This window comes from Salmo salar, chromosome 06 (assembly GCF_965601325.2).
Source record: "Salmo salar chromosome 06, fSalSal1, whole genome shotgun sequence".
Taxonomy (NCBI): domain Eukaryota; kingdom Metazoa; phylum Chordata; class Actinopteri; order Salmoniformes; family Salmonidae; genus Salmo; species Salmo salar.
Window position 1 is genome coordinate 15,858,653 of NC_138296.1, and position 23,298 is coordinate 15,881,950.

A 23,298-nucleotide genomic window follows, 5' to 3' on the forward strand; every position below is an offset into this window, starting at 1 on the left:
TCTCTAAACAAGTTATGTAATTTATAGGGATAATCAAAGTGGTCAGCTGATTTGCCTAAGGTGTCTGTCTTAGATTTCCTGTCAACCTCAGGGCCATTCAGAGTCATAAAGAAAGGGGGTGAACAGATGAGCTATTGTCCCTAGTGGCCTTTATGGCCCCATCATATAATGAAGCCAACATTCCAGCTCTGTTAAACCACTCCAGGACAGGAAGGGTGATGCTGGTTCCTGTGTTAATGTGTAATTGTAAATTACCCCCCATTGTGGTCTATCGTTCGTATCCCTCGTGGTCTATCGTTACAGCAGGAGCATGATGGGCGTGCACTGCTTCTGATGATAAACAATGTCATATCACTGATGGGGTTGACATTGATGATGAAATGAGGTTAGAAGCTGGGTTACGGGAAGGAGGGCCCTCCTTATACAGGCAGAGCCTTTGAGTGGACGGTTAGGTGTTCACACAACTCTGATGAGTACAGACATACTTTCTGAACTCATTAGATCTTCTCCCTTTGGATAGGATATGACATTTTGAACAGAGCGAGCTTGGATTGTAACAAATCACAAACAAACTGTGGACTAGACCTTTACAGAATGAGAAACATCATGCACTTGACCTTTGGCTTCTTTTCATGCCAATCCAGCAAGATGACGGCTAAAGCTGAGATGGAAGCTGAGGAGGGCTACATATCCCCCCCGCCCACCCTCCCTTCCACCCCGTGTTCCATCCACTTGGGAGTCCAGGCGGGCAGTATGAGGAGGGGGAGCGACGTCCTCTCAACCAGCAGGGGCATGGTGAGGGAGAGGGGCCGTAACCGCAGCTGGCTACTCTCTAGCATCATCACGGTCAACGTCCTGATCCTAGGTATTGCTCTGGTCAGTGGCAGTGTCTTCAACAACGTCAAGATCAACGCCATCAATCTGCAGATCTTCCTCATCGTCCTCGTCATCCTCACCACTGCCTGGATGCTGTACTACACCATCTACACATCCAGGGAAGATCATGCTGTGCTCTACAAGGATAGCCATGCCGGGCCTGTGTGGCTCAGGGGTAAGAGAAGACACATGCTTTTCTGATCTTCTGGGTCTACAGCTGCTAAATTCCAGAAACTTTTCCAAAGTTCACAGTTTTAGTTTTTTCCCTGAAAATCACTGGCCATTAATAATCTCTCTCTGTTAAAACCACTGGACTTTAATAATCTCTCTTTTTGTTAAAATCACTGGACATGGTATCCAAGAGTTCATCTGACTCTGGGGAAGTAGTTGGCCCTGGAATGCTGCTTTCAACTCTCTCTCTCTCTCGCTCTCGCTCTCGCTCTCGCTCTCGCTCTCGCTCTCGCTCTCTACTGCACCTGCTGTCTCGAACTCTGAATGTTCGGCTATGAAAAGCTAACTGACATTTACTCCTGAGGAGCTGACCTGTTGCGCCCTCTACAACCACTGCGATTATTATTTGACCCTGCTGGTCATCTATGAACGTTTGAACATGTTGAAGAACAATCTAGCATTCATGGCCATGTTCTGTTATAATCTCCACCCGGCACAGCCAGAAGAGGACTGGCCAGCCCTCAGAGCCTGGTTCCACTCCAGATTTCTTCCTAGGTTCCTGCCTTTCTAGGGAGTTTTTCCTAGCTACCGTGCTTCTGCATCTGCATTGCTTGCTGTTTGGGGTTTTAGACTGGGTTTCTGTTCAGCACTTTGTGACATCTGCTGATGTAAAATGGGATTTATAAATACATGTGATTGATTGAAGTAGATAACGGGCCTCATTGCCAACATGCCAGAGTATCCATTTAATAATATTTCTTTCTGTTAAAATCACTGGACATGAATAATCTCTTTGGATTGGGGAAGAGTTCTATTCTAATAGGATATCATTTACTATACCTAGACAACATTTTACATTCACCCATTGTCTTGAATGAGTGTGATTATTGAATAAGTGTGAGTGATTGAATGAGTGTGATTATTTCTAATTGGATTTCATTGTGTTTTTTTCGCTAGGTGGACTAGTGCTGTTTGGCATATGCAGTCTGATTATGGACGTGTTTAAGATTGCTAACTACGTAGGCTACCTGCACTGTGACTCTGCTGTGAAGATAGCATTCCCTGTCGTACAAGCTGTATTCATACTTGTCCAGGTAAGAACACAAGTTCTGACATCTCAAATGGAGCTTCCAATAGGTGATATAACATTAAGGAAACCACTGAGGGATTTGGTTGGTGGGAAAAATGCAAGTATAGGTGATCATTGTATCTTTTTCAGACATACTTCCTCTGGCTCCACGCTAAAGACTGTGTACAACTACAACGGAACATAACTCGGTGAGGGTAACTAACTGCTACTGTATAACTGAATTTATTATATATTATATATGTATAACTGATTTAATTATGTAAATTGATGGTTGGACATTTAACATTCCCCTTGGGAAGCATAAAGTCTATTCTATTATATTCTGTTATATTCTATTCTATTCTTACATAATGAAATAGTATTTAAAAATAGAAAGTATTCTATTCTGAACTCCTGTGTTTCCCTCTTGAAGCTGTGGGCTGATGTTGACTCTGTCTACCAATCTGATGTTGTGGATGGCAGCAGTAACAGAGGAGTCCCTACACCAGACTGTTGTTCCACCAGAGGACGGCAACAGCACACATTCCGATGACATCAGAGGTGGAGAATATTGTGTTGTCAAATCTTCTCTCTAGCCAATCTAAATAAAATACTCCAGGGTTGGGGTCAATTCCATTTCAATTCAGTATGTAAACTGAAATGAGAATTCCTTGTTTAAATTAAGGTTCACAAAAATAAAATAAATAGAAATGTACAGTTTACTTTCTGAATTTACTGAATTGAAATAGAATTGCCCCCAACCATGAAATACTGTAAGAACAAAACAAACAAACCAACATAACAAAACATCACCTCACAAGTCAAACAATAAAGTTCATCTTTCATTTTATTTCAGCCCCTGGTGGATACAGCAGCTGTAACTGCAGCCACTCTGCCTGTGCCATCTTAGAGAAAGCCTATTACTACCTGTACCCCTTCAACATCGAGTACAGCCTGTTTGCCTCGGCCATGGCCTACGTCATGTGGAAGAACGTGGGCCGCCTGGTAGATGAGCACAACCACCGATCGCTCCATTTCCGCTTGAAGGACGTGCTGGTGGGGCCTGCGGTCGGGCTGGTCATGCTGGGGGCGGGCCTGGGAACCTTCGTCATCTACGAGGTGGACGTGGAGAAGGGGGACCCGGGGAAACGTGACACGGCGCTGATGATACACTACGTGATGAACACGGTGGCTGTGACGCTCATGTCCGTCTCGACCGTGGCTGGTTGCGGCATCTACCGGCTGGATCAGAGGGACCACGTGTCGGGGAAGAACCCCACACGGAGCCTGGATGTAGGCTTGCTGATCGGCGCCTCAATCGGACAGTTCACCATCTGTTATTTCACCATTGTGGCTGTGGTGGCAACGGGGGCCGAGGGCCACCTCAACGCTCTCAACCTGGCTGTCTCCCTGCTCACTGTGATCCAGCTCTGCCTGCAGAACATCTTCATCATCGAGGGCCTGCATCGCGAGCCCTTCCACGAAGACATGCACCAGGCCTCCGTATTCACAAACCCATACGTCCTTCAAGCCCAAGCACATAGAGACATACACAACCTCCCAGGGACATTCATGGAGACCAAGTCGTCCCCGGCCCTCACAGTTCACAGTATGCATGTTGCTCCTTCTGCTCCTTCTGGCTCCCCCCTGCCTCAACGCCATAGGCTGACATGGAAGAGGAGAGCCCTGAAGGAGATCTGTGCATTTCTGCTGCTCTGCAACATCCTTGTGAGTAGCCTACTGCGTTTTTAGTTTTTATTAAGTTTGGATAAACTAGGGCCTCCTGAGTGGCGCAGTGGTCTAAGTCACTGCATCACAGTGCTAGTTGTGCCACTAGAGATCCTGGTTTGTGTCCAGGTTCTGTGGCAGCTGGCCGCGACCAGGAGACCCATGGGGTGGCGCACAATTGGGCCAGCGTCGTCTGGGTTTGGCCGGCAGGGATGTTCTTGTCCCATCGCGCACTAGCGACTCCTGTGGCGGCCGGGCGCAATGCACGCTGACACGGTCGCCAGGTGTACGGTGTTTCCTCCGACACATTGGTGCGGCTGGCTTCCGGGTTAAGCGGGCGTTTTGTCAAGAGGCAGTGTGGCTTGGCTGGGTTGTGTTTTGGAGGATGCACATGATCTCAACCTTCGCCTCTCCCGAGTCCGTATGGGAGTTGCAGCGATGGGACAAGACTGTAAATGCCAATTGGATACCAAGAAATTGGGGAGAAATAGATAAACTTAGATTAAACTTTAGATAAAACTTCAACACCCTAGGTACGTCGAAAATAAGATGAATCTGCTAAATCATCATTTAAAGTTAAAAAAAATATATGTTTTCATAACTTGCTCATGAGCCAAACGGGGTTACTGGTTATTTGTGCAGTACAATACATCATAGTAGAGTATGATCGTAACTAGTATGTTTAAGTTGAAAGTTTGGACTGAACATCTTGACTCTGTTTCCAATGACAGCTCTGGATCATGCCGGCGTTTGGCGCCCGCCCTCAGTTTGACAACACGATTGGAGCAGAGTTCTACGAGTTCACCATGTGGGCGGCTGTTGTGAATATCGGACTCCCCTTCGGAATCTTTTACCGTATGCACTCAGTCGCCAGCCTCTTTGAGGTCTTCCTAACCTCCTAAGCTGGAAAATTACAGAAACAATTCTGAACAATTTTTTGTATAATATTTTTTATTAAATATTATTATAAAATATATTTTATTCCCACAACAAATACAAACGTATACATATGAACAACCATTTACAGACGCACACAAACAACAGCTACATCTCCTCTGCTCAGACCTGCATGCTCACATGCCCATCCCTAGAACAACAGCTACATCTCCTCTGCTCAGACCTGCATGCTCACATGCCCATCCCTAGAACAACAGCTACATCTCCTCTGCTCAGACCTGCATGCTCACATGCCCATCCCTAGAACAACAATGTCATCTCATCTGCCCAGACCTGCATGCTCACATGCCCATCCCTAGAACAACAGCTACATCTCCTCTGTCCAGACCTGCATGCTCACATGCCCATCCCTAGAACAACAGCTACATCTCCTCTGCCCAGACCTGCATGCTCACATGCCCATCCCTAGAACAACAGCTACATCTCCTCTGCTCAGACCTGCATGCTCACATGCCCATCCCTAGAACAACAGCTACATCTCCTCTGCCCAGACCTGCATGCTCACATGCCCATCCCTAGTGCCTGCATTATTGTTTGCCACTTAGCCTTAAATTGTACCAATTTGTTTTTCTCGGAAGCCCATGCTATTTAGACATTTCAATAATAAATCATTAGATGTTTCCATTGTGTTAGTGATGGCGGGTTGATTTCCAAGTTTTTAGTATACATATTTTCAAGATGAATGATAAGAAGAGAATCATCCAGCCCATTAGGTATCTCACTACCCTCCCATATGCCATGTCTTGAAATGTCCAGACAGAGGGATTAAAAGTAAGTTTACATTGTAATGCTTCTGACAGCCAATTTTCTAGCTCTCTCCATAACTTTTGGACTTTATAGCATTCCCAGAAAGCATGGATTATTGAGTTATTATTAATGTTACACTTCAGACATGACTCTGCCATTGTGCTGAATAATTTTTTTATTCTGTCTCTTGTATCAAAAATATCTATACGTTAATTTATACTGGATTAAGCGTAATTTCGTTAGCTATGCTCCAACTTTCCCTCCTTCTTGTGTCAACATCAATTATTTTTAAGTCTTGGTTCCAATAGCTTATATATTTTTCTAAGAGATAGTCAGTTGGATATGCTCTCTGCAAGGTTTTGTATATCTTTCCAATCATATGAACATCATTTTCTGACTCAAATTTGTTTTAAATAAGGTTGCTCTGATGTCCAAATGATTTCAAATTGAAATTTTGTTTTAAGTATGTATATGTATATGTATTTGAAAATATCTACATTGGTCAGTACAAACTTACTTTTAAATTATGTCATTTATTTCCTGTTATCAAGTCATTTACAGTTTCAATGCCTTTAGTTTTCCATGTGTACCAATTTATCAGTGAATTCTGAAAAGCTATCCAAGGATTGTTCCATAAGGTTGTGTTTTTAGGGAGTGGTGTTGGTTCTTGTAGAATATGTTACATTTTCTTCCATATTGTTATATTGTTCGTATCTATGAAGTTGTTCATGTTCTTAGCTTTATCCTTTGAACATAAACATGTAAAAAGATTCTGAGGATGAATGCGCATCTTCAATATTTACCCATTGTTCATCTTTAGTGTATTTAACTATATGTCGCAAGTAAAAGCCTTGCATAGCGAGTTGATACAATTCCAAGTCTGGAAGGTTAAAACCACCCTCAAATTTAGGAAGATGTCAAACTTTCCTTTCTATTCTATTTATTTTATTTGCCCATAAAGTCTGTAATGACCGAGTATACTTTTTGTATTATTATTATTCGCCACGGTAATTGGTATTACTGAAAATAAATACAAAAACTTTGGGAGCCATGCCATTCTGAAGAGGTTTATTCTACCTGTAAGATTTATGGGAAGATTGTTCCATTTAAATAGATTAGCTTTCATATTGTTGAGTAATGGAATAAAGTTATCTTTATACATTTGTTGTTTGTTGTCACTTATTAAGCATCCTAAGTAAAAACCTGACGTCTACTTAAAGGATTGCTGTAGGTCATGAGTTATTATTTTCCTATTGCCATTATTTCTGTTTTTCCCAGATGTTTTTGAGATTTTAAAGTATTCTGAAAATATTTTTAGGAAACGGGGCATTGAGTTTTTAATATTGGTATTATAACCTTTGTTATTATTTTATTATCACAATTTATTAAACTTCTGGGATTTTAATTAGCAGGGGACTCTTCAGATTTTCCATTCCAGGTGAAGCTGTTTGAGAGAATGCCAAGAGTGTGCAAAGCTGTCATCAAGGCAAAGGGTGGCTATTTGAAGAATCTCGAATATAAAATATATTTTGATTTGTTTAACACTTTTTTGGTTACTACATGATTCCATATGTGTTATTTCATTGTTTTGATGTCTTAACTATTATTCCACAATGTAGAAAATAGTAAAAATAAAGAATAACCCTTGAATGAGTAGATGTTCTAAAACTTTTGACCGGTAATGTATGTGTTGTCATTTGTGGTAAATAAGTGAGCTACTTTGTTCATAAATATTGAATAGAAGTCTATGGTGCTTTTCTTCACACAAATATTTGAACAGTATCTAATATTTCTTCTTGGGTGATGTCTGTTTGTAGTGATTATTGTTTGTCTGCTGATAACAGCTTCAGGGTTGTTGAGTCTATAGGCTATAGGATCCGTCTAACTTTTGTTTAATTTGGATTTATTTACATAGAAGCTTTTACATTTGTAATGAATTGTGTTGTTGTTTCTATTTGCCACATTTGTATCTTTATCTTTTAAAATGATAACTGGTTTAGCGTGTACTCATTTTGTGAGAGCGGCGACATATTTACCAGGTTTATTTACCATTAAGTAACATGCTTTATTTGAGTTTATCCTGTAGTTATTGGCTCTCTTTGTAACGCCCTGGCCATAGAGAGGGGTTTTTGTTCTTTATTTTGGTTAGGCCAGGGTGTTACATTGGGTGGGCGTTCTATGTTCATTTTTCTATATTTTTGTATTTCTTTGTTTTGGGCCGTGTGTGGCTCCCAATCAGGCACAGCTGTAGTTCGTTGTTGCTGATTGGGAGTCACACATAAGTAGCCTGGTTTTCCTTTAGGTTTTTGTGGGTGATTGTTTCTGTTTAGAGTTTTTCCTGACAGGACTGTTTGGCTGTCATTTTTGTTTATTTTTGTAAAGTGTTCTCTTTTCATTAAAATTCTAATGATGAACACATCCTCCGCTGCACCTTGGTCTAATTCTGACGACGGCCGTTACACTCTTCAAAAGTAAAAGATTGTATTCCTGTACATTAGGGGAATGATAATGAATGGTCTTTTCTTCTTTACCTTGTAAAGGTTTTTTTAAAGGACTTTCTAAGATACTGATTTATTTTTGTTTCATTTGAATTTCTAAATCAGATGTAACTTTTGCAGAGTATGAGATGATCATTCCCCTAATGTACGCCTTCAAGGCATCCCACATTCTCTATCCTCTATGTCTATATTTCTAATGATAAAGGTTTAGATTTTTATTTACATATTTAATACATTTCTGGTCCAGAAGATATACTCTGTTCATTCTCCAAATTCTGTCGCTAAGTGTATTTTCTATTGGTGTTATTATGCATGATACCGGTGAATGATCCGATATTCACTGTATCATGAATTTTTGAATCCAGTAAATAGTTGAGTGCATTTTTTGGAGAGAAAAAAAATGTAGTCAATTATTGAATAGCTTTTCTTACTTTGAGGAAAAAAAGGAATAGTCTTTTATAGTTGGGAATAACAATCTCCAGGTGTAAATCATTTGAAGATATAAAAATCTTCAGCCTCTTTGGAGGTTCTCTAAATGTTGCTTTTTTATTACTTTATCTGTCAATCTTATCGAATGTATGATTTAGGTCACCTGATAAAATAATAGTTCTTATCTGGTTTTGATCTAAACAAAAATATGAACGCAAAATGCAACAATTTCGACGATTTTACTGAGTTACAGTTCATATAAAGAAATCTGTCAATTGAAATATATTAATTTGGCCCTAATCTATGGATTTCACATGACTGGGCAGGGGCACCCACTGGGGAGCCAAGCCCAACCAATCAGAATGAGTTTTTCCCCACAAAAAGCTTTATTACAGACAGAAATACTCCTGTTTCATTCATCATCAAATGGTATGTAAATGGTAAATGGTATGTGGCCTTGGCAGAAACAGCTTCATATGAAAGATTGATTTATAAAATGAATGGTAAACTCATTACCTTTTCTGACATCTGGGGACATTTTCTCTCAGAGATAGAAAGTGAAAACAATATGTAATGACCTGATGGACTGCAGACATACATAGACGACTGGTAGGGGTAGGGATTTATTTTATTATTATTATTATTTATTTTTTCCTTTTTTCCTTTTGTTCTAATAGTTGTTATGGGGGAGTGGGGGTTGTGGGTGAAAAATGAAAAGTTTTGTTCCTTTTCTATCATTGTGCATGCGGTGCGTTTGGGGAGCATTCACGCCCCCTGACTTTTTCTGCATTTTGTTGCATTGGAGCCTTGTTCTAGAATGGGTTAGGTTGTTTTTGATTTGGTCCATCTTGGAGTGGGGCTGTGGCGTGGCTGGGTGCGGGAGGGAGTCTGGGTGCTTTCCGTGTGCTCTGTATATTCATGTCTGTCAAGTTATTGTTTAATGCCAAATGTCATTAAATTGTGTTGTAGTTATATCTGTCACGTCCTGACCAGTAGAGGGAGTATTTGTATTGTAGTTTGGTCAGGACGTTGCAGAAGGGTATTTGTTTCTTATGGTTCGGGTTGTGTGTGTTATTAAAGGGGTGTTATATTTATGTGTTCCGGGGTTTCAGTGTATGTTCTGGTTCTGGTTTTCTGGTTTGTCTATTTCTTTGTTTTCTGTGTGGCTCCCGATCAGGAACAGCTGTACGTCGTTGTTCCTGATTGGGAGTCATATATTAGGAGCTTGTTTTTACCTGGGGTTTTTGTGGGTAGTTGATTTTGCACTGCTTATTGTTAGCTTGCGAAACTGTTATCTGTCGTTCTTTGTTTTGTTGTTTTTCCGTGTTCTCTTTACTTAATAAATATAAAGATGAGCATTCACATTCCCGCTGCGTTTTGGTCATCGCTACACAACGACACCCGTGACAATATCGTAAAAGGAAACAATAAAAACTCTATTAATAAAAAAAGATGTTCCTACCATGGATCATTTAGCTATTTGATTAAGAATAAAAAAATATATATGTTTAACAAATATTTAAAAAATGATTTGATAAAATATTGAATTTGGCCTTTTGTTACGGGTGTGTACGGGAGGCGAAGTCAGGTGCAGGAGAGCAGAGTGTAGTAACAGGCACACTTTTTATTCCGGTCCAAAATGAAAGCACATAAGTACATAAACGTGCCCAAAACACGGAACATGAACAAAAGTATGGCGCGTGACAAATACCCACATAACATAAAACAATTTCACACAAAGACATGGAGGGGAACAGAGGGCTAAATACATGCAGTGTGATTAGGGAATGAAAACCAGGTTGTATGAAACAAGACAAAACAAATGGAAATATAAAAAATGGTGACGTCGATCGCAGAACGCCGCCCGAACATGGAGAGGAGCCGACTTCGGCGGAAGTCGTGACACCTTTACTACTTTAATAGCCTATCAAAACACATTGAAAAAGACAGTCAAAAAATGGATCATAAGGAATAAGGTTTTGATATGTCTGTCCTATATCTAGGACATACGTATAAGAAACCTCAGGAAATATTTGTATGTTTTTTGAAAACATATTTAATAATGTTTTGGGGTAGGAACAAAACTACCTCCATACTTCCATTCATTTTTTTAAACCGGTTACCTTCAGACGATTCCAGTGACACTTGTGGGGGTCGTAGTTGTGAGAGTCTCATCTTTCCATAGAGTGGTCATATTAGTTTGAAGACCAATTTTCAGGATGTCTCATGGTCTGCCACCTTTCAGATGCGGCGGATTGAGAAGCAGTATTTGTGTTACATAACTCAGCTAACCTGGTCCCAGATCAGTTTGTGTCTTGCCAAGTTGACAGTGTTTGTGTTGTCGTGCCAAGTAGGCAATGTTTGTGCTGTCTTGACAAATTTAGTGGCAGATAGACAATTCACACAGCCTTGCCAAGTTGGCAAGACAGCACAAACAAGATCTGGGACCAGGCTAGAACTGAACATCACATCCTCCTGAAACGACCTCCATTAGTTCCTCTTCTCAACTCTCTGCACCAGACAACAACCTCCATTAGTTCCTCTTCTCAACTATCTGCACCAGACAACAACCTCCATTAGTTCCTCTTCTCAACTCTCTGCACCAGACAACAACCTGCATTAGTTCCTCTTCTCAACTCTCTGCACCAGACAACAACCTCCATTAGTTCCTCTTATCAACTCTCTGCACCAGACAACAACCTGCATTAGTTCCTCTTCTCAACTCTCTGCACCAGACAACAACCTCCATTAGTTCCTCTTATCAACTCTCTGCACCAGACAAAATGTGTATAGTTGTGCTGATATAGGTGATGTTTTGTGACACTACAATGTATTTCCCCAGCTCGATATCAGAAAATTCTATATGACATCTTATGGTCCCTTCAAATGCAATATGATTGTAATGTCTATCAACTATGACAAGCCACCGGGGTCTGACAACTTGGATGAGAAATGACAGAATAATAGCAGACGATATTGCCACTCCTATTTGCCATTCCTTCAATCTAAGCCTACTAGAAAGTGTGTGGGCTCAGGCCAGGAGGGAAGCAAAAGTAATTCTGCTACCCAAGAATAGTAAAGCCCCCTGTACTGGCTCAAATAGCCGACCAATCAGCCTGTTACCAACCCTTAGTAAACTTTAGGGAGGCACGCTTAAAGGGAAGAACGTTCAACAAGCACGGCACTTACACAAATGACTGATGATTGGCGGAGAGAAATTGATGATACAAAGATTGTGGGAGCTGTTTTGTTAGACTTCAGTGTGGCTTTTGACATTATCGATCATAGTCTACTGCTGGAAAAACATATGTGTTATGGCTTTACACCTCCTACTATATTGTGGATAAAGAGTTACTTGTCAAACAGAATACAGAGGATGTTTTTTAATGGAAGCCTCTCCAACATAATCTAGGTAGAATCAGGAATTCCCCAGGTCAGCTGTCTCGGCCCTTTACTTTTTTCAATCTTTACTAATGACATACCACTAGCTTTTTAGTAAAGCCAGTGTGTCTGTGTATGCGGATAACTCAACACTACACACGTCAGCTACTACAGTGAGTGAAATCACTGCAACACTTAACAAAGAGCAGCAGTTAGTTTCAGAATGGGTGGCAAGGAATAAGTTAGTTCTAAATATTTTAAAAACTAAAAGCATTGTATTTGGGACAAATCATTCACTAAACCCTAAACCTCAACTAAATCTTACAATAAATAATGTGGAAATTAGGCAAGTTGGCCAACTGTCATGGTCAAAACATACAACAGTAGCTAAGATGGGGAGAAGTCTGTCCATAATAAAGCGCTGCTCTGCCTTTTTAACAACACTATCAACAAGGCAGGTCCCACAGGCCCTAGTTTTGTCGCACCTGGACTACTGTTCAGTCGTGTGGTCAGGTGCCACAAAGAGGTTACTCTGAAAACTACAATTGTCTCAGAACAGGGCAGCACGGCTGGCCCTTAAATGTACAGGAAGAGCTAACATTAATAATATGCATGTGATTCTGTCATGGCGGCTCAAAGTGGAGGAGAGATTGACTTCATCACTACTTGTTTTTGTAAGAAGTGTTGACAAGCTGAATGCACCGAGGTGTCTGTTTAAACTACTAGCACACAGCTCAGACACCTATGCATACCCCACAAGACAAGCCACCATAGGCCTCTTCACAATCCTCAAGTCCAGAACAGACTATGGGAAGCACACAGTATTATGTAGAGCCATGACTACATGGAACTCTATTCCACATCAGGTAACTGATGTAAGGAGTAGAATCAGATTTAAAAAGCAGGTAAAAATACACCTAATGGAAGAGCGGGGACTGTGAAGAGACACACACAAAGGTACAGACACACGCTTACACATACACATGATAAGACACGCACTCTACACACAAGTACATATGGATTTTGTATTGTAAATATGTGGTAGAGGCCTGAGGGAACACACTTAATATGTTGTGAAAAGTGTTATGAAATGTAATGTCATGAAATATTGAAAATGTTATATAACTGCCTTAATGTTGCTAGACCCCAGGAATTGTAACTGCTGCCTTGGCAGGAACTAATGGGATCCTTAATAAAAACAAATACTAATGAAATAAAAGAATTGAAAGGCTTTGCTGGTTCCTTTATGAATAGTTTATAATATAGTTTTAATCTGTTTAATTCAAGAAAAAAATACTACTTTAAACATCAAGCACAGTATTTACAGTTGACAATGCTGATTGCAGAATGATATGCAGACAAATATAACAATGTACATGTAAGATATAGCCACTGACTTTTACGCAGTATTATAAAATTGGTTGGGATATTTGTTTCTTTCAGTCTTTAACAGACAACAGTGTCCTTTTTAAGCTCTTGATGAGATACAGTACCTTGTCACATTGCCACTTTACAAAGAACATAGCAGTAAGGTCTCATTGGAGGAGTGCAATTTCACAACATGACACGTTCTCACTTTAATGTGTCAATTAAATACAATGAATGTTAAATAGCAATGCCATCCGAGAATATTTTAGGCTGCTATCTAAAAGCGTAATTTTGACACTTTATAATACATTTCATGAATAAGCAACAGTAAACATTTCTGCATTTAGAAGCATTGGAATTCCTACAAATGTATAATAATTTATAAACATGTATACGTTTATATAATGTCTTATTCATAAAGGTCATAATAAAGTGGTCATAACCAATGTCTCCCATACTCTCTCCATCAAAGCAGCGTTTTCACACAGAGCTTTAACATGGAGTCCATGATTAGGAAGGGGAGACAGAAAGACAGTTTGCTTGCTAACACTCTAATGTCTCAGTGCTTTGACAGACATTCTGTAGTCTTGAGGTTTCAGGGTGTACTTACAGATACACAGTGTAGATAATAGTCCAATCCTATCCTCATCCAACTCTAGGGGTTTGAATTACACATTGACCCTTGTGGGTGCCAATTGTTTATGTCTTTGACACTTCTGGTATGGCTTCACATAGATATTTAAATTCTTATATGGGGTCCTGATTTGTAAAAAGGGTGCCCAGCCCCTCTTAGCCCCCCTGTAATTTGAACCCTGTACAGCTCAACCTCCTGCTTTTGGAGTAGGTGCTAGCTATCCCCCCCTTTCTCAATATTGTCCACATTATGTTTGCACAACCTGGGGAAACTCAAAGAGAAGGTGTGAGGGGCAAGCATGATGATGATGATGATGATGAGGCAAGTTGAAGGTAGGTGAGGTTCAAGGGAGAGAGTGCCAGTAGGAGGAAGGGTCAGGAACAAGACAGGAAGTAGTCCCATCTTCAGTCAACATCTCTTTCCTGTTATCTACATCTTCTGGATCTCAAAGAGACGTACGTCCGTGTCGTACCAGATGGGCGGGTCCACGTTGCTGTGAAGACAAATAAAGGTTTAAAATGTTAAATGCACTGGAAAACATTGGAAGACTATTTCATCTTAGATCTAAGAGGAAGATAGAAAGCATTGAGAATGGCGAAACGAAAACAAGTGTTTCTTATTGGACAAGTCCAGGAAGTCCCTCCCTGCTTAATTAGTTTTCTTCTGTTTGTTGCCAAATGAACACATCCCAGCAGAAAGAAGTGCACAGATGAAACCCCACATGAATCATGAAAATGAGTGAAATACCATAGGACTACAGCTCCCATCATGCCCCACTCACCGCAGGTAGACCACTCCCCACATGTAGGTGCGGAACCACATGGCCGTGCCAGCGTTGGCCTGGTACTTCCGGATGAGGATGGGATGGGGGACGGGCAGGAGGCCCACCAGGGTACCATGTTGGAGGAACTTCAGGATCTCAGACTCGTCTGTCAAACCTCTGAGAGAGAGGGAAAATATCTTGTTGCAATTAGAATCAGGAAAACCTTATTGTCCACGTAAGGTGCAAATTTCTCTTTGGCTCCACATACTTAAAAACAAATATTTAAATATCATCAGTCATTAAAGTGTTTCTTCCAAAATGGATGGTGTGTGTTGTATGGGGGGGTTGGGAGCAAAGCTAGAAAATATATAATAATATAACTTATAATATATATAATAATATAACTTATAATATATATAATAATATAACTTCACAGCATCTTCTGACACTTCATAGAAGTAAACATTTGATGACCAATATGACCAGTGATGTTTGACTTACTTGTCGATACAGATCTTCTCAACCTGCGGGACCAGCACCTGCAGCAGACGCATTATGGTCTGTAGGGGGAGCTTACACTTCCAGGAGAGGACCTGAGGGAGAAGGAAGGGACACGTTACACTCTTAGAACAAAAGGTGCTAAGTAGAACCATACAGGGTTCTTCAGTTTGTCCTCATCGGGGAACCATTTTTGGTGCTGGGTAAAACCCTTTGCAGAGGGTTCTATCTAGAATGGATCTGTGGGTTAGAGTGTGGCCATGGCAACACCAGGGTTGTGGGTTAGAGTGTGGCCATGGCAACACCAGGGTTGTGGGTTAGAGTGTGGCCATGGCAACACCAGGGTTGTGGGTTAGAGTGTGGCCATGGCAACACCAGGGTTGTGGGTTAGAGTGTGGCCATGGCAACCCAAGGGTTGTGGGTTAGAGTGTGGCCATGGCAACACCAGGGTTGTGGGTTAGAGTGTGGCCATGGCAACACCAGGGTTGTGGGTTAGAGTGTGGCCATGGCAACACCAGGGTTGTGGGTTAGAGTGTGGCCATGGCAACACCAGGGTTGTGGGTTAGAGTGTGGCCATGGCAACACCAGGGTTGTGGGTTAGAGTGTGGCCATGGCACCACCAGGGTTGTGGGTTAGAGTGTGGCCATGGCAACCCAAGGGTTGTGGGTTAGAGTGTGGCCATGGCAACACCAGGGTTGTGGGTTAGAGTGTGGCCATGGCAACACCAGGGATGTGGGTTAGAGTGTGGCCATGGCAACACCAGGGTTGTGGGTTAGAGTGTGGCCATGGCAACACCAGGGTTGTGGGTTAGAGTGTGGCCATGGCAACACCAGGGTTGTGGGTTAGAGTGTGGCCATGGCAACACCAGGGTTGTGGGTTAGAGTGTGGCCATGGCAACACCAGGGTTGTGGGTTAGAGTGTGGCCATGGCAACACCAGGGTTGTGGGTTAGAGTGTGGCCATGGCAACACCAGGGATGTGGGTTAGAGTGTGGCCATGGCAACCCAAGGGTTGTGGGTTAGAGTGTGGCCATGGCAACACCAGGGTTGTGGGTTAGAGTGTGGCCATGGCAACACCAGGGATGTGGGTTAGAGTGTGGCCATGGCAACACCAGGGTTGTGGGTTTGAGTCCCGCATGGGCCACTTACTGAATACATGTGTCACTGTCCACGTTGACAGTTCTTTAAGTGGCCTTGAATAAAACCATCTTCTAAATGACGATATTATCATATTACTATTAAAACTACTCACCCAGTCTGGTGTAGGGCCCAGTCAGATTGATACCTACTCACCCAGTCTGGTGTAGGGGACCAGTGAGATTGATACCTACTCACCCAGTCTGGTGTAGGGACCAGTGAGATTGATACCTACTCACACAGTCTGGTGTAGGGGCCCAGTCAGATTGATACCTACTCACCCAGTCTGGTGTAGGGGACCAGTGAGATTGATACCTACTCACCCAGTCTGGTGTAGGGACCAGTGAGATTGATACCTACTCACACAGTCTGGTGTAGGGGACCAGTCAGATTGATACCTACTCACCCAGTCTGGTGTAGGGGACCAGTGAGATTGATACCTACTCACCCAGTCTGGTGTAGGGGACCAGTCAGATTGATACCTACTCACCCAGTCTGGTGTAGGGGACCAGTGAGATTGATACCTACTCACCCAGTCTGGTGTAGGGCCCAGTGAGATTGATACCAACTCACCCAGTCTGGTGTAGGGGACCAGTGAGATTGATACCAACTCACCCAGTCTGGTGTAGGGGACCAGTGAGATTGATACCTACTCACCCAGTCTGGTGTAGGGGACCAGTGAGATTGATACCTACTCACCCAGTCTGGTGTAGGGGACCAGTGAGATTGATACCTACTCACCCAGTCTGGTGTAGGGCCCAGTGAGATTGATACCAACTCACCCAGTCTGGTGTAGGGGACCAGTGAGATTGATACCAACTCACCCAGTCTGGTGTAGGGGACCAGTGAGATTGATACCTACTCACCCAGTCTGGTGTAGGGGACCAGTGAGATTGATACCTACTCACCCAGTCTGGTGTAGGGCCCAGTGAGATTGATACCAACTCACCCAGTCTGGTGTAGGGGACCAGTGAGATTGATACCTACTCACCCAGTCTGGTGTAGGGCCCAGTGAGATTGATACCTACTCACCCAGTCTGGTGTAGGGGACCAGTGAGATTGATACCTACTCACCCAGTCTGGTGTAGGGGACCAGTGAGATTGATACCTACTCACCCAGTCTGGTGTAGGGGACCAGTGAGATTGATACCAACTCACCCAGTCTGGTGTAGGGGACCAGTGAGATTGAGAGGTACAGGAGATGGTGGATGATGTGCTTGACATGCGCCTTCTCTCCATCTCTGCCTCAGTGTAGAAAACATCCTGAGAACATAGAACTCTGATGACTGATACACACACATACACACAAGATCACATTTACCCATGTGTTCATAGACACAGACACACACACACACACACACACACACACACACACACACACACACACACACACACACACACACACACACACACACACACACACACACACACACACACACACACACACACACACACACACACAGTCTTACCTCATTGTCCCTTCCAGAAACAGACTCTGTGTCGCTGGCCCCTACAATGGCGCTGTGGACAGCCTGGGGTGTGTGGTCAGCCTGGGGTGTGTGGTCAGCCTGGGGTGTGTGGTGTAACGCGTGTGAATGCTCCATCTTCAGCACAGAGATCATGGTGCCATCCTCTGACACCTGAGACTTCTCAGTCAGTTTGTCAATGGCTGCAGACAAGGATTGAAGGACAGGGAAGCTATATGTCAGTTCATACAAAATTATGACACACCACTGGATGATAACAGTTGTGTTGAGAGAGTCCATATGGGGGAGGTGCAGTTGTGTACCGGTATAGAATCCTGGTAGTGATCAGATAGTAGTTATAGATACAATAGTTATTGTACCTGGTAGTGATCAGATAGTAGTTATAGATACAATAGTTATTGTACCTGGTAGTGATCAGATAGTAGTTATAGATACAATAGTTATTGTACCTGGTAGTGATCAGATAGTAGTTATAGATACAGTAGTTATTGTACCTGGTAGTGTTCAGATAGTAGTTATAGATACAATAGTTATTGTACCTGGTAGTGATCAGATAGTAGTTATAGATACAATAGTTATTGTACCTGGTAGTGTTCAGATAGTAGTTATAGATACAGTAGTTATTGTACCTGGTAGTGATCAGATAGTAGTTATAGATACAATAGTTATTGTACCTGGTAGTGTTCAGATAGTAGTTATAGATACAGTAGTTATTGTACCTGGTAGTGATCAGATAGTAGTTATAGATACAGTAGTTATTGTACCTGGTAGTGATCAGATAGTAGTTATAGATACAGTAGTTATTGTACCTGGTAGTGTTCAGATAGTAGTTATAGATACAGTAGTTATTGTACCTGGTAGTGATCAGATAGTAGTTATAGATACAGTAGTTATTGTACCTGGTAGTGTTCAGATAGTAGTTATAGATACAGTAGTTATTGTACCTGGTAGTGATCAGATAGTAGTTATAGATACAGTAGTTATTGTACCTGGTAGTGATCAGATAGTAGTTATAGATACAGTAGTTATTGTACATGGTAGTGATCAGATAGTAGTTATAGATACAGTAGTTATTGTACCTGGTAGTGATCAGATAGTAGTTATAGATACAGTAGTTATTGTACCTGGTAGTGATCAGATAGTAGTTATAGATACAATAGTTATTGTACCTGGTAGTGTTCAGATAGTAGTTATAGATAAGTTGTGTATCTGGTAGTCTTCAGATAGTAGTTATAGATACAGTCGTTATTGTACCTGGTAGTGTTCAGATAGTAGTTATAGATACAGTAATTATTGTACCTGGAAGTGATCAGATAGTAGTTATAGATACAGTAGTTATTGTACCTGGTAGTGATCAGATAGTAGTTATAGATACAGTAGTTATTGTACCTGGTAGTGATCAGATAGTAGTTATAGATACAATAGTTATTGTACCTGATAGTGATCAGATAGTAGTTATAGATACAGTAGTTATTGTACCTGGTAGTGATCAGATAGTAGTTATAGATACAGTAGTTATTGTACCTGGTAGTGATCAGATAGTAGTTATAGATACAGTAGTTATTGTACCTGGTAGTGTTCAGATAGTAGTTATAGATACAGTAGTTATTGTACCTGGTAGTGATCAGATAGTAGTTATAGATACAGTAGTTATTGTACCTGGTAGTGTTCAGATAGTAGTTATAGATACAGTAGTTATTGTACCTGGTAGTGATCAGATAGTAGTTATAGATACAGTAGTTATTGTACCTGGTAGTGATCAGATAGTAGTTATAGATACAATAGTTATTGTACCTGGTAGTGTTCAGATAGTAGTTATAGATAAGTTGGGTATCTGGAAGTGATCAGACATCCCTGGTTACAGTGCCTTCGGAAAGTATTCAGACCTCTTGACTTTTCCCACATTTTGTTACGTTACAGCCTTATTCTAAAATGTATTAAATAAAGCAATTTCCTACACACAATACCCCATTATGACAAAGCAAAAATAAATAAAAATATGGCCTCCCGAGTGGCGCAGTGGTCTAAGGCACTGCATCACAGTGCTAGCTGTGTCACTAGAGATCCTGGTTGGAGTGCAGGCTCTGTCGCAGCCGGCCACAACCGGGAGACCCATGGGGCGGCGCACAATTGTCCCAGCGTCATCTGGGTTAGGGGAGGGTTTGGCCGGCAGGGATGTTCTTGTCCCATCGCGCACTAGAGACTCCTGTGGCGGGCCGGGCGAAATGCACGCTGACACGGTCGCCAGGTGTACGGTATTTCCTCTGACACATTGGTGCGGCTGGCTTCCGGGTTAAGTGGGCATTGTGTCAAGTAGCAGTGCGGCTTGGCTGGGTTGTGTTTCGGAGGATGCATGGCTCTCGACCTTCGCATCTCCCGAGTCCGTACGGGAGTTGCAGCAATGGGACAAGACTGTAACTACCAATTGGATACCATGACATTGGGGAGAAAAAGGGGTAAAAAAAATCATTCAAGAAATAAAATAAAACAGAAATACATTATTTACATAAGTATTCAGACCCTTTGCTATGAGACTCGGAATTGAGCTCAGTGTCACTACTTCCGCCGAAGTCGGTTCCTCTCCTTGTTCGGGCGGCGTTCGGCGGTCGACGTCATCGGTCTTCTAGCCATCGCCGATCCACCTTTCATTTTCCATTTGTTTTGTCTTGTTTTCCCACACACCTGGTTTACATTTCCCTCATTACTTGTCGTGTATTTAAACCTCTGTTCCCCCCATGTCTGTGTCTGAAATTGTTTGTTGTAAGTGCTTGTGCACATGTTGACTGGTGCGCGACGGGTTTTGTACCCATACTTTTGTATTTCTGGATGCCGTTGGTTTTGTTATTTAAACTGCTCCAGTTATTACCCAGTTCTGCTCTCCTGCATCTGACTTCCCTGCCACCGGTTACGCACCCCTTACACTCAGCTGTATCCTGTTTCCATTGATCATCCTTGATATGTTCCTACAACTTGATTGGAGTCCACCTGTGTAAAATTAAATTGATTGGACATGATTTGGAAAGGCACATACCTGTCTATATAAGGTCCCACAATTGACAGTGCATGTCAGAGCAAATATCAAGCCATGAGGTCGAAGGAATTGTCAGTAGAGTTCCAGAGACTGGATTGTGTCGAGGCACAGATCTGGGGAAGGGTACCATAACATTTCTGCAGCATTTAAGGTCCCCAAGAACACAGTGGCCTCCATCATTCTTAAATGGAAGAAGTTTGGAACCACCAAAGACTCTTCCTGAGCAACCGAGGGAGAAAGGGCCTGATCGGGGAGGTGACTAAGAACCCAATGGTCACTCTGACAGAGCTCTAGAGTTCCTCTGTGGAGATGGGTGAAGCTTCCAGAACGACAACCATCTCTGCAGCACTACACTAATTAGGCCTTTATGGTAGAGTTGCCAGACGGAAGCCACTCCTCAGTAAACGGCACAAGACAGCCCGCTTGGCGTTTGCCAAAAGACACCAAAAGACTCTCAGGCCATGAGAAACCAGATTATCTGATCTGATGAAACCAAGATTGAACTCTTTGGCCTGAATACCAAGCGTCACATCTGGAGGAAACCTGGCACCATCCCTACGGTGAAGCATGGTGGTGGCAGCTTCATGCTGTGGGGATGTTTTCCAGCGGCAGGATCTAGGAGACTAGTCAGGATCGAGGCAAAGATGAACGGAGAGATCCTTAATGAAAACCTGCTCCAGAGCGCTTAGGACCTCAGACTGGGGTTAAGGTTTACCTTCCAACAGGACAACGACGCTAAGCAGCCAAGACAACGCAGGAGTGGCTTTGGGACAAGTCTCTGAATGTCCTTGAGTGGCCCAGCAACATTCCGGACTTGAACCCGATCTAACATCTTTGGAGAGACCTGAAAATAGCTGTGCAGTAATGCTCCCCATTCAACCTGAAAGAGGCTTTGCTTTATCTTGGCCAGGTCGCAGTTGTAACTGAGAACTTGTTCTCAACTGGCCTACCTGGTTAAAAAAGGTGAAATTAAAAAAATAAAGCTTGAGAGGATCTGCAGAGAAGAATGGGAGAAACTCCCCAAATACAGGTGTACCAAGCTTGTAGAGTCATACCCAAGAAGACTCGAGGCTGTAATCACTGCCAAAGGTGCTTCAACTAAGTACTGAGTAAAGGGTCTGAATACTTATGTAAATGTAATATTTCATTTAAAAAAATTATAAATTAGCAAACATTTACAAAAAACAGTTTTTTCTTTGTTATTATGGGGTATTGTGTGTAAATTGATGAGAAAAAAAAGGATTTAATCAATTTTAGAATAAGGCTGTAACCTAACAAAATGTGGATAAGTCAAGGGGTCTGAATACTTTCCGAAGGCACTGTATATAAGTTGTTATAGTTATAGATCGGTGGTGTACCTGGTATAGCGACCAGGCTGGTCTTCAGCGTTCCTGGCTCGGCGGGGACGGCCGGACGGGAACCCTCCATGGACACCGTCTCCTGGGAGCTGGTACGGGAGATGCCGGTGATGGCATCCGGTGACTTTCTCTTCCTCAGCAAGGCCTTCTGGATGGAGGCAGGGTCGGTTGGCAGGTTGGCCAACTGATGGAACAAGTTGCGTTTGCGGATAATGGCGTAGACTAGGTTACAGTTTCCTGGAAGAAAATTGCAAATTTAAGAGCAAGGGATTATGAGGGTTACATTGATACGACACAGCAGCACATCAAAGGCAGGCAGTAAATAATCCTTCTACTGACTGAACCCAAAGAAAGTAAGAAACTTATAAATAGACTAATTACAATTCCCTTTCATATTGTATTTATTTTTCCATGGAACATGTAGGAATTGAGAGCCGGAGATAGATTATAGAGGGGCCCAGGTAGGAGAGTGGCAGAGACAGGCTTAAACCCCCGTCGCTAGCCGGTATCTGTGGTCCGGAGTCGGCAGCAATACCAACAGACCAGACTCCGGCAGGACTAAATACAGTCTTATGCTATTCTACGGAGTCAGACATATAACCTGTTCTGAGAGGAGCAGGCTGGGTAAACACTGATCCTCTCACCATCAAACTGGTACTGGATGATGTTGTTGAAGGCCTCCAGCAGGAAGAAGACAAGATGGTGGTTCTGGGAGGCGGAGAAGAGGAACCAGTTGGTGGAGAAGGCTTCCAAGAGGTGGAGCAGCTTGTTAGCTGCCACCATGGACAGACTCTTCAGGTAGGGAGACACTGTGGAGTAGAGGGAGGAGAAGTCATTCAGGTAGGGAGACACTGTGGAGGAGAGGGAGGAGTCATTCAGGTAGTGAGACGCTGTGGAGGAGAGGGAGGAGGAGTCATTCAGGTAGGGAGACACTGTGGAGGAGAGGGAGGAGAAGTCATTCAGGTAGGGAGACACTGTGGAGGAGAGGGAGGAGGAGTCATTCAGGTAGGGAGACACTGTGGAGGAGAGGGAGGAGAGGGAGGAGGAGTCATTCAGGTAGGGAGACACTGTGGAGTAGAGGGAGGAGGAGTCATTCAGGTAGGGAGACACTGTGGAGTAGAGGGAGGAGGAGTCACTCAGGTAGGGAGACACTGTGTAGGAGAGGGAG

General features: G+C 42.6%; 2 protein-coding genes across 2 annotated transcripts in view; one reads left to right on the plus strand and one right to left on the minus strand.

Moving 5' to 3' along the window:
• The first annotated feature begins 437 nt into the window (after positions 1 to 437).
• On the plus strand, positions 438 to 7,966 carry LOC123743392 (proton channel OTOP2-like). Its single transcript, XM_045719817.2, has 6 exons — positions 438 to 1,051; positions 2,005 to 2,141; positions 2,267 to 2,325; positions 2,550 to 2,677; positions 2,973 to 3,844; positions 4,576 to 7,966. Exons 1-6 carry the CDS (start codon positions 595 to 597, stop codon positions 4,744 to 4,746), a joined length of 1,824 nt encoding a protein of 607 aa, XP_045575773.1. The 5' UTR covers positions 438 to 594; the 3' UTR covers positions 4,747 to 7,966.
• Positions 7,967 to 13,095: 5,129 nt separating this feature from the next.
• The window catches only part of LOC106606301 (protein HID1), a 41,229-nt gene continuing 31,026 nt past the window's right edge, over positions 13,096 to 23,298 (minus strand). Inside the window, exons 13-19 of the mRNA XM_045719818.2 lie at positions 22,775 to 22,939; positions 22,131 to 22,367; positions 17,724 to 17,923; positions 17,413 to 17,517; positions 15,123 to 15,214; positions 14,640 to 14,798; positions 13,096 to 14,351 (exon numbers count right to left, since the gene is read on the minus strand). Coding sequence (XP_045575774.1) covers positions 14,288 to 14,351; positions 14,640 to 14,798; positions 15,123 to 15,214; positions 17,413 to 17,517; positions 17,724 to 17,923; positions 22,131 to 22,367; positions 22,775 to 22,939 — 1,022 coding nt within the window. The 3' untranslated portion in view covers positions 13,096 to 14,287. The remainder of the gene's footprint in view (positions 14,352 to 14,639; positions 14,799 to 15,122; positions 15,215 to 17,412; positions 17,518 to 17,723; positions 17,924 to 22,130; positions 22,368 to 22,774; positions 22,940 to 23,298) is intronic.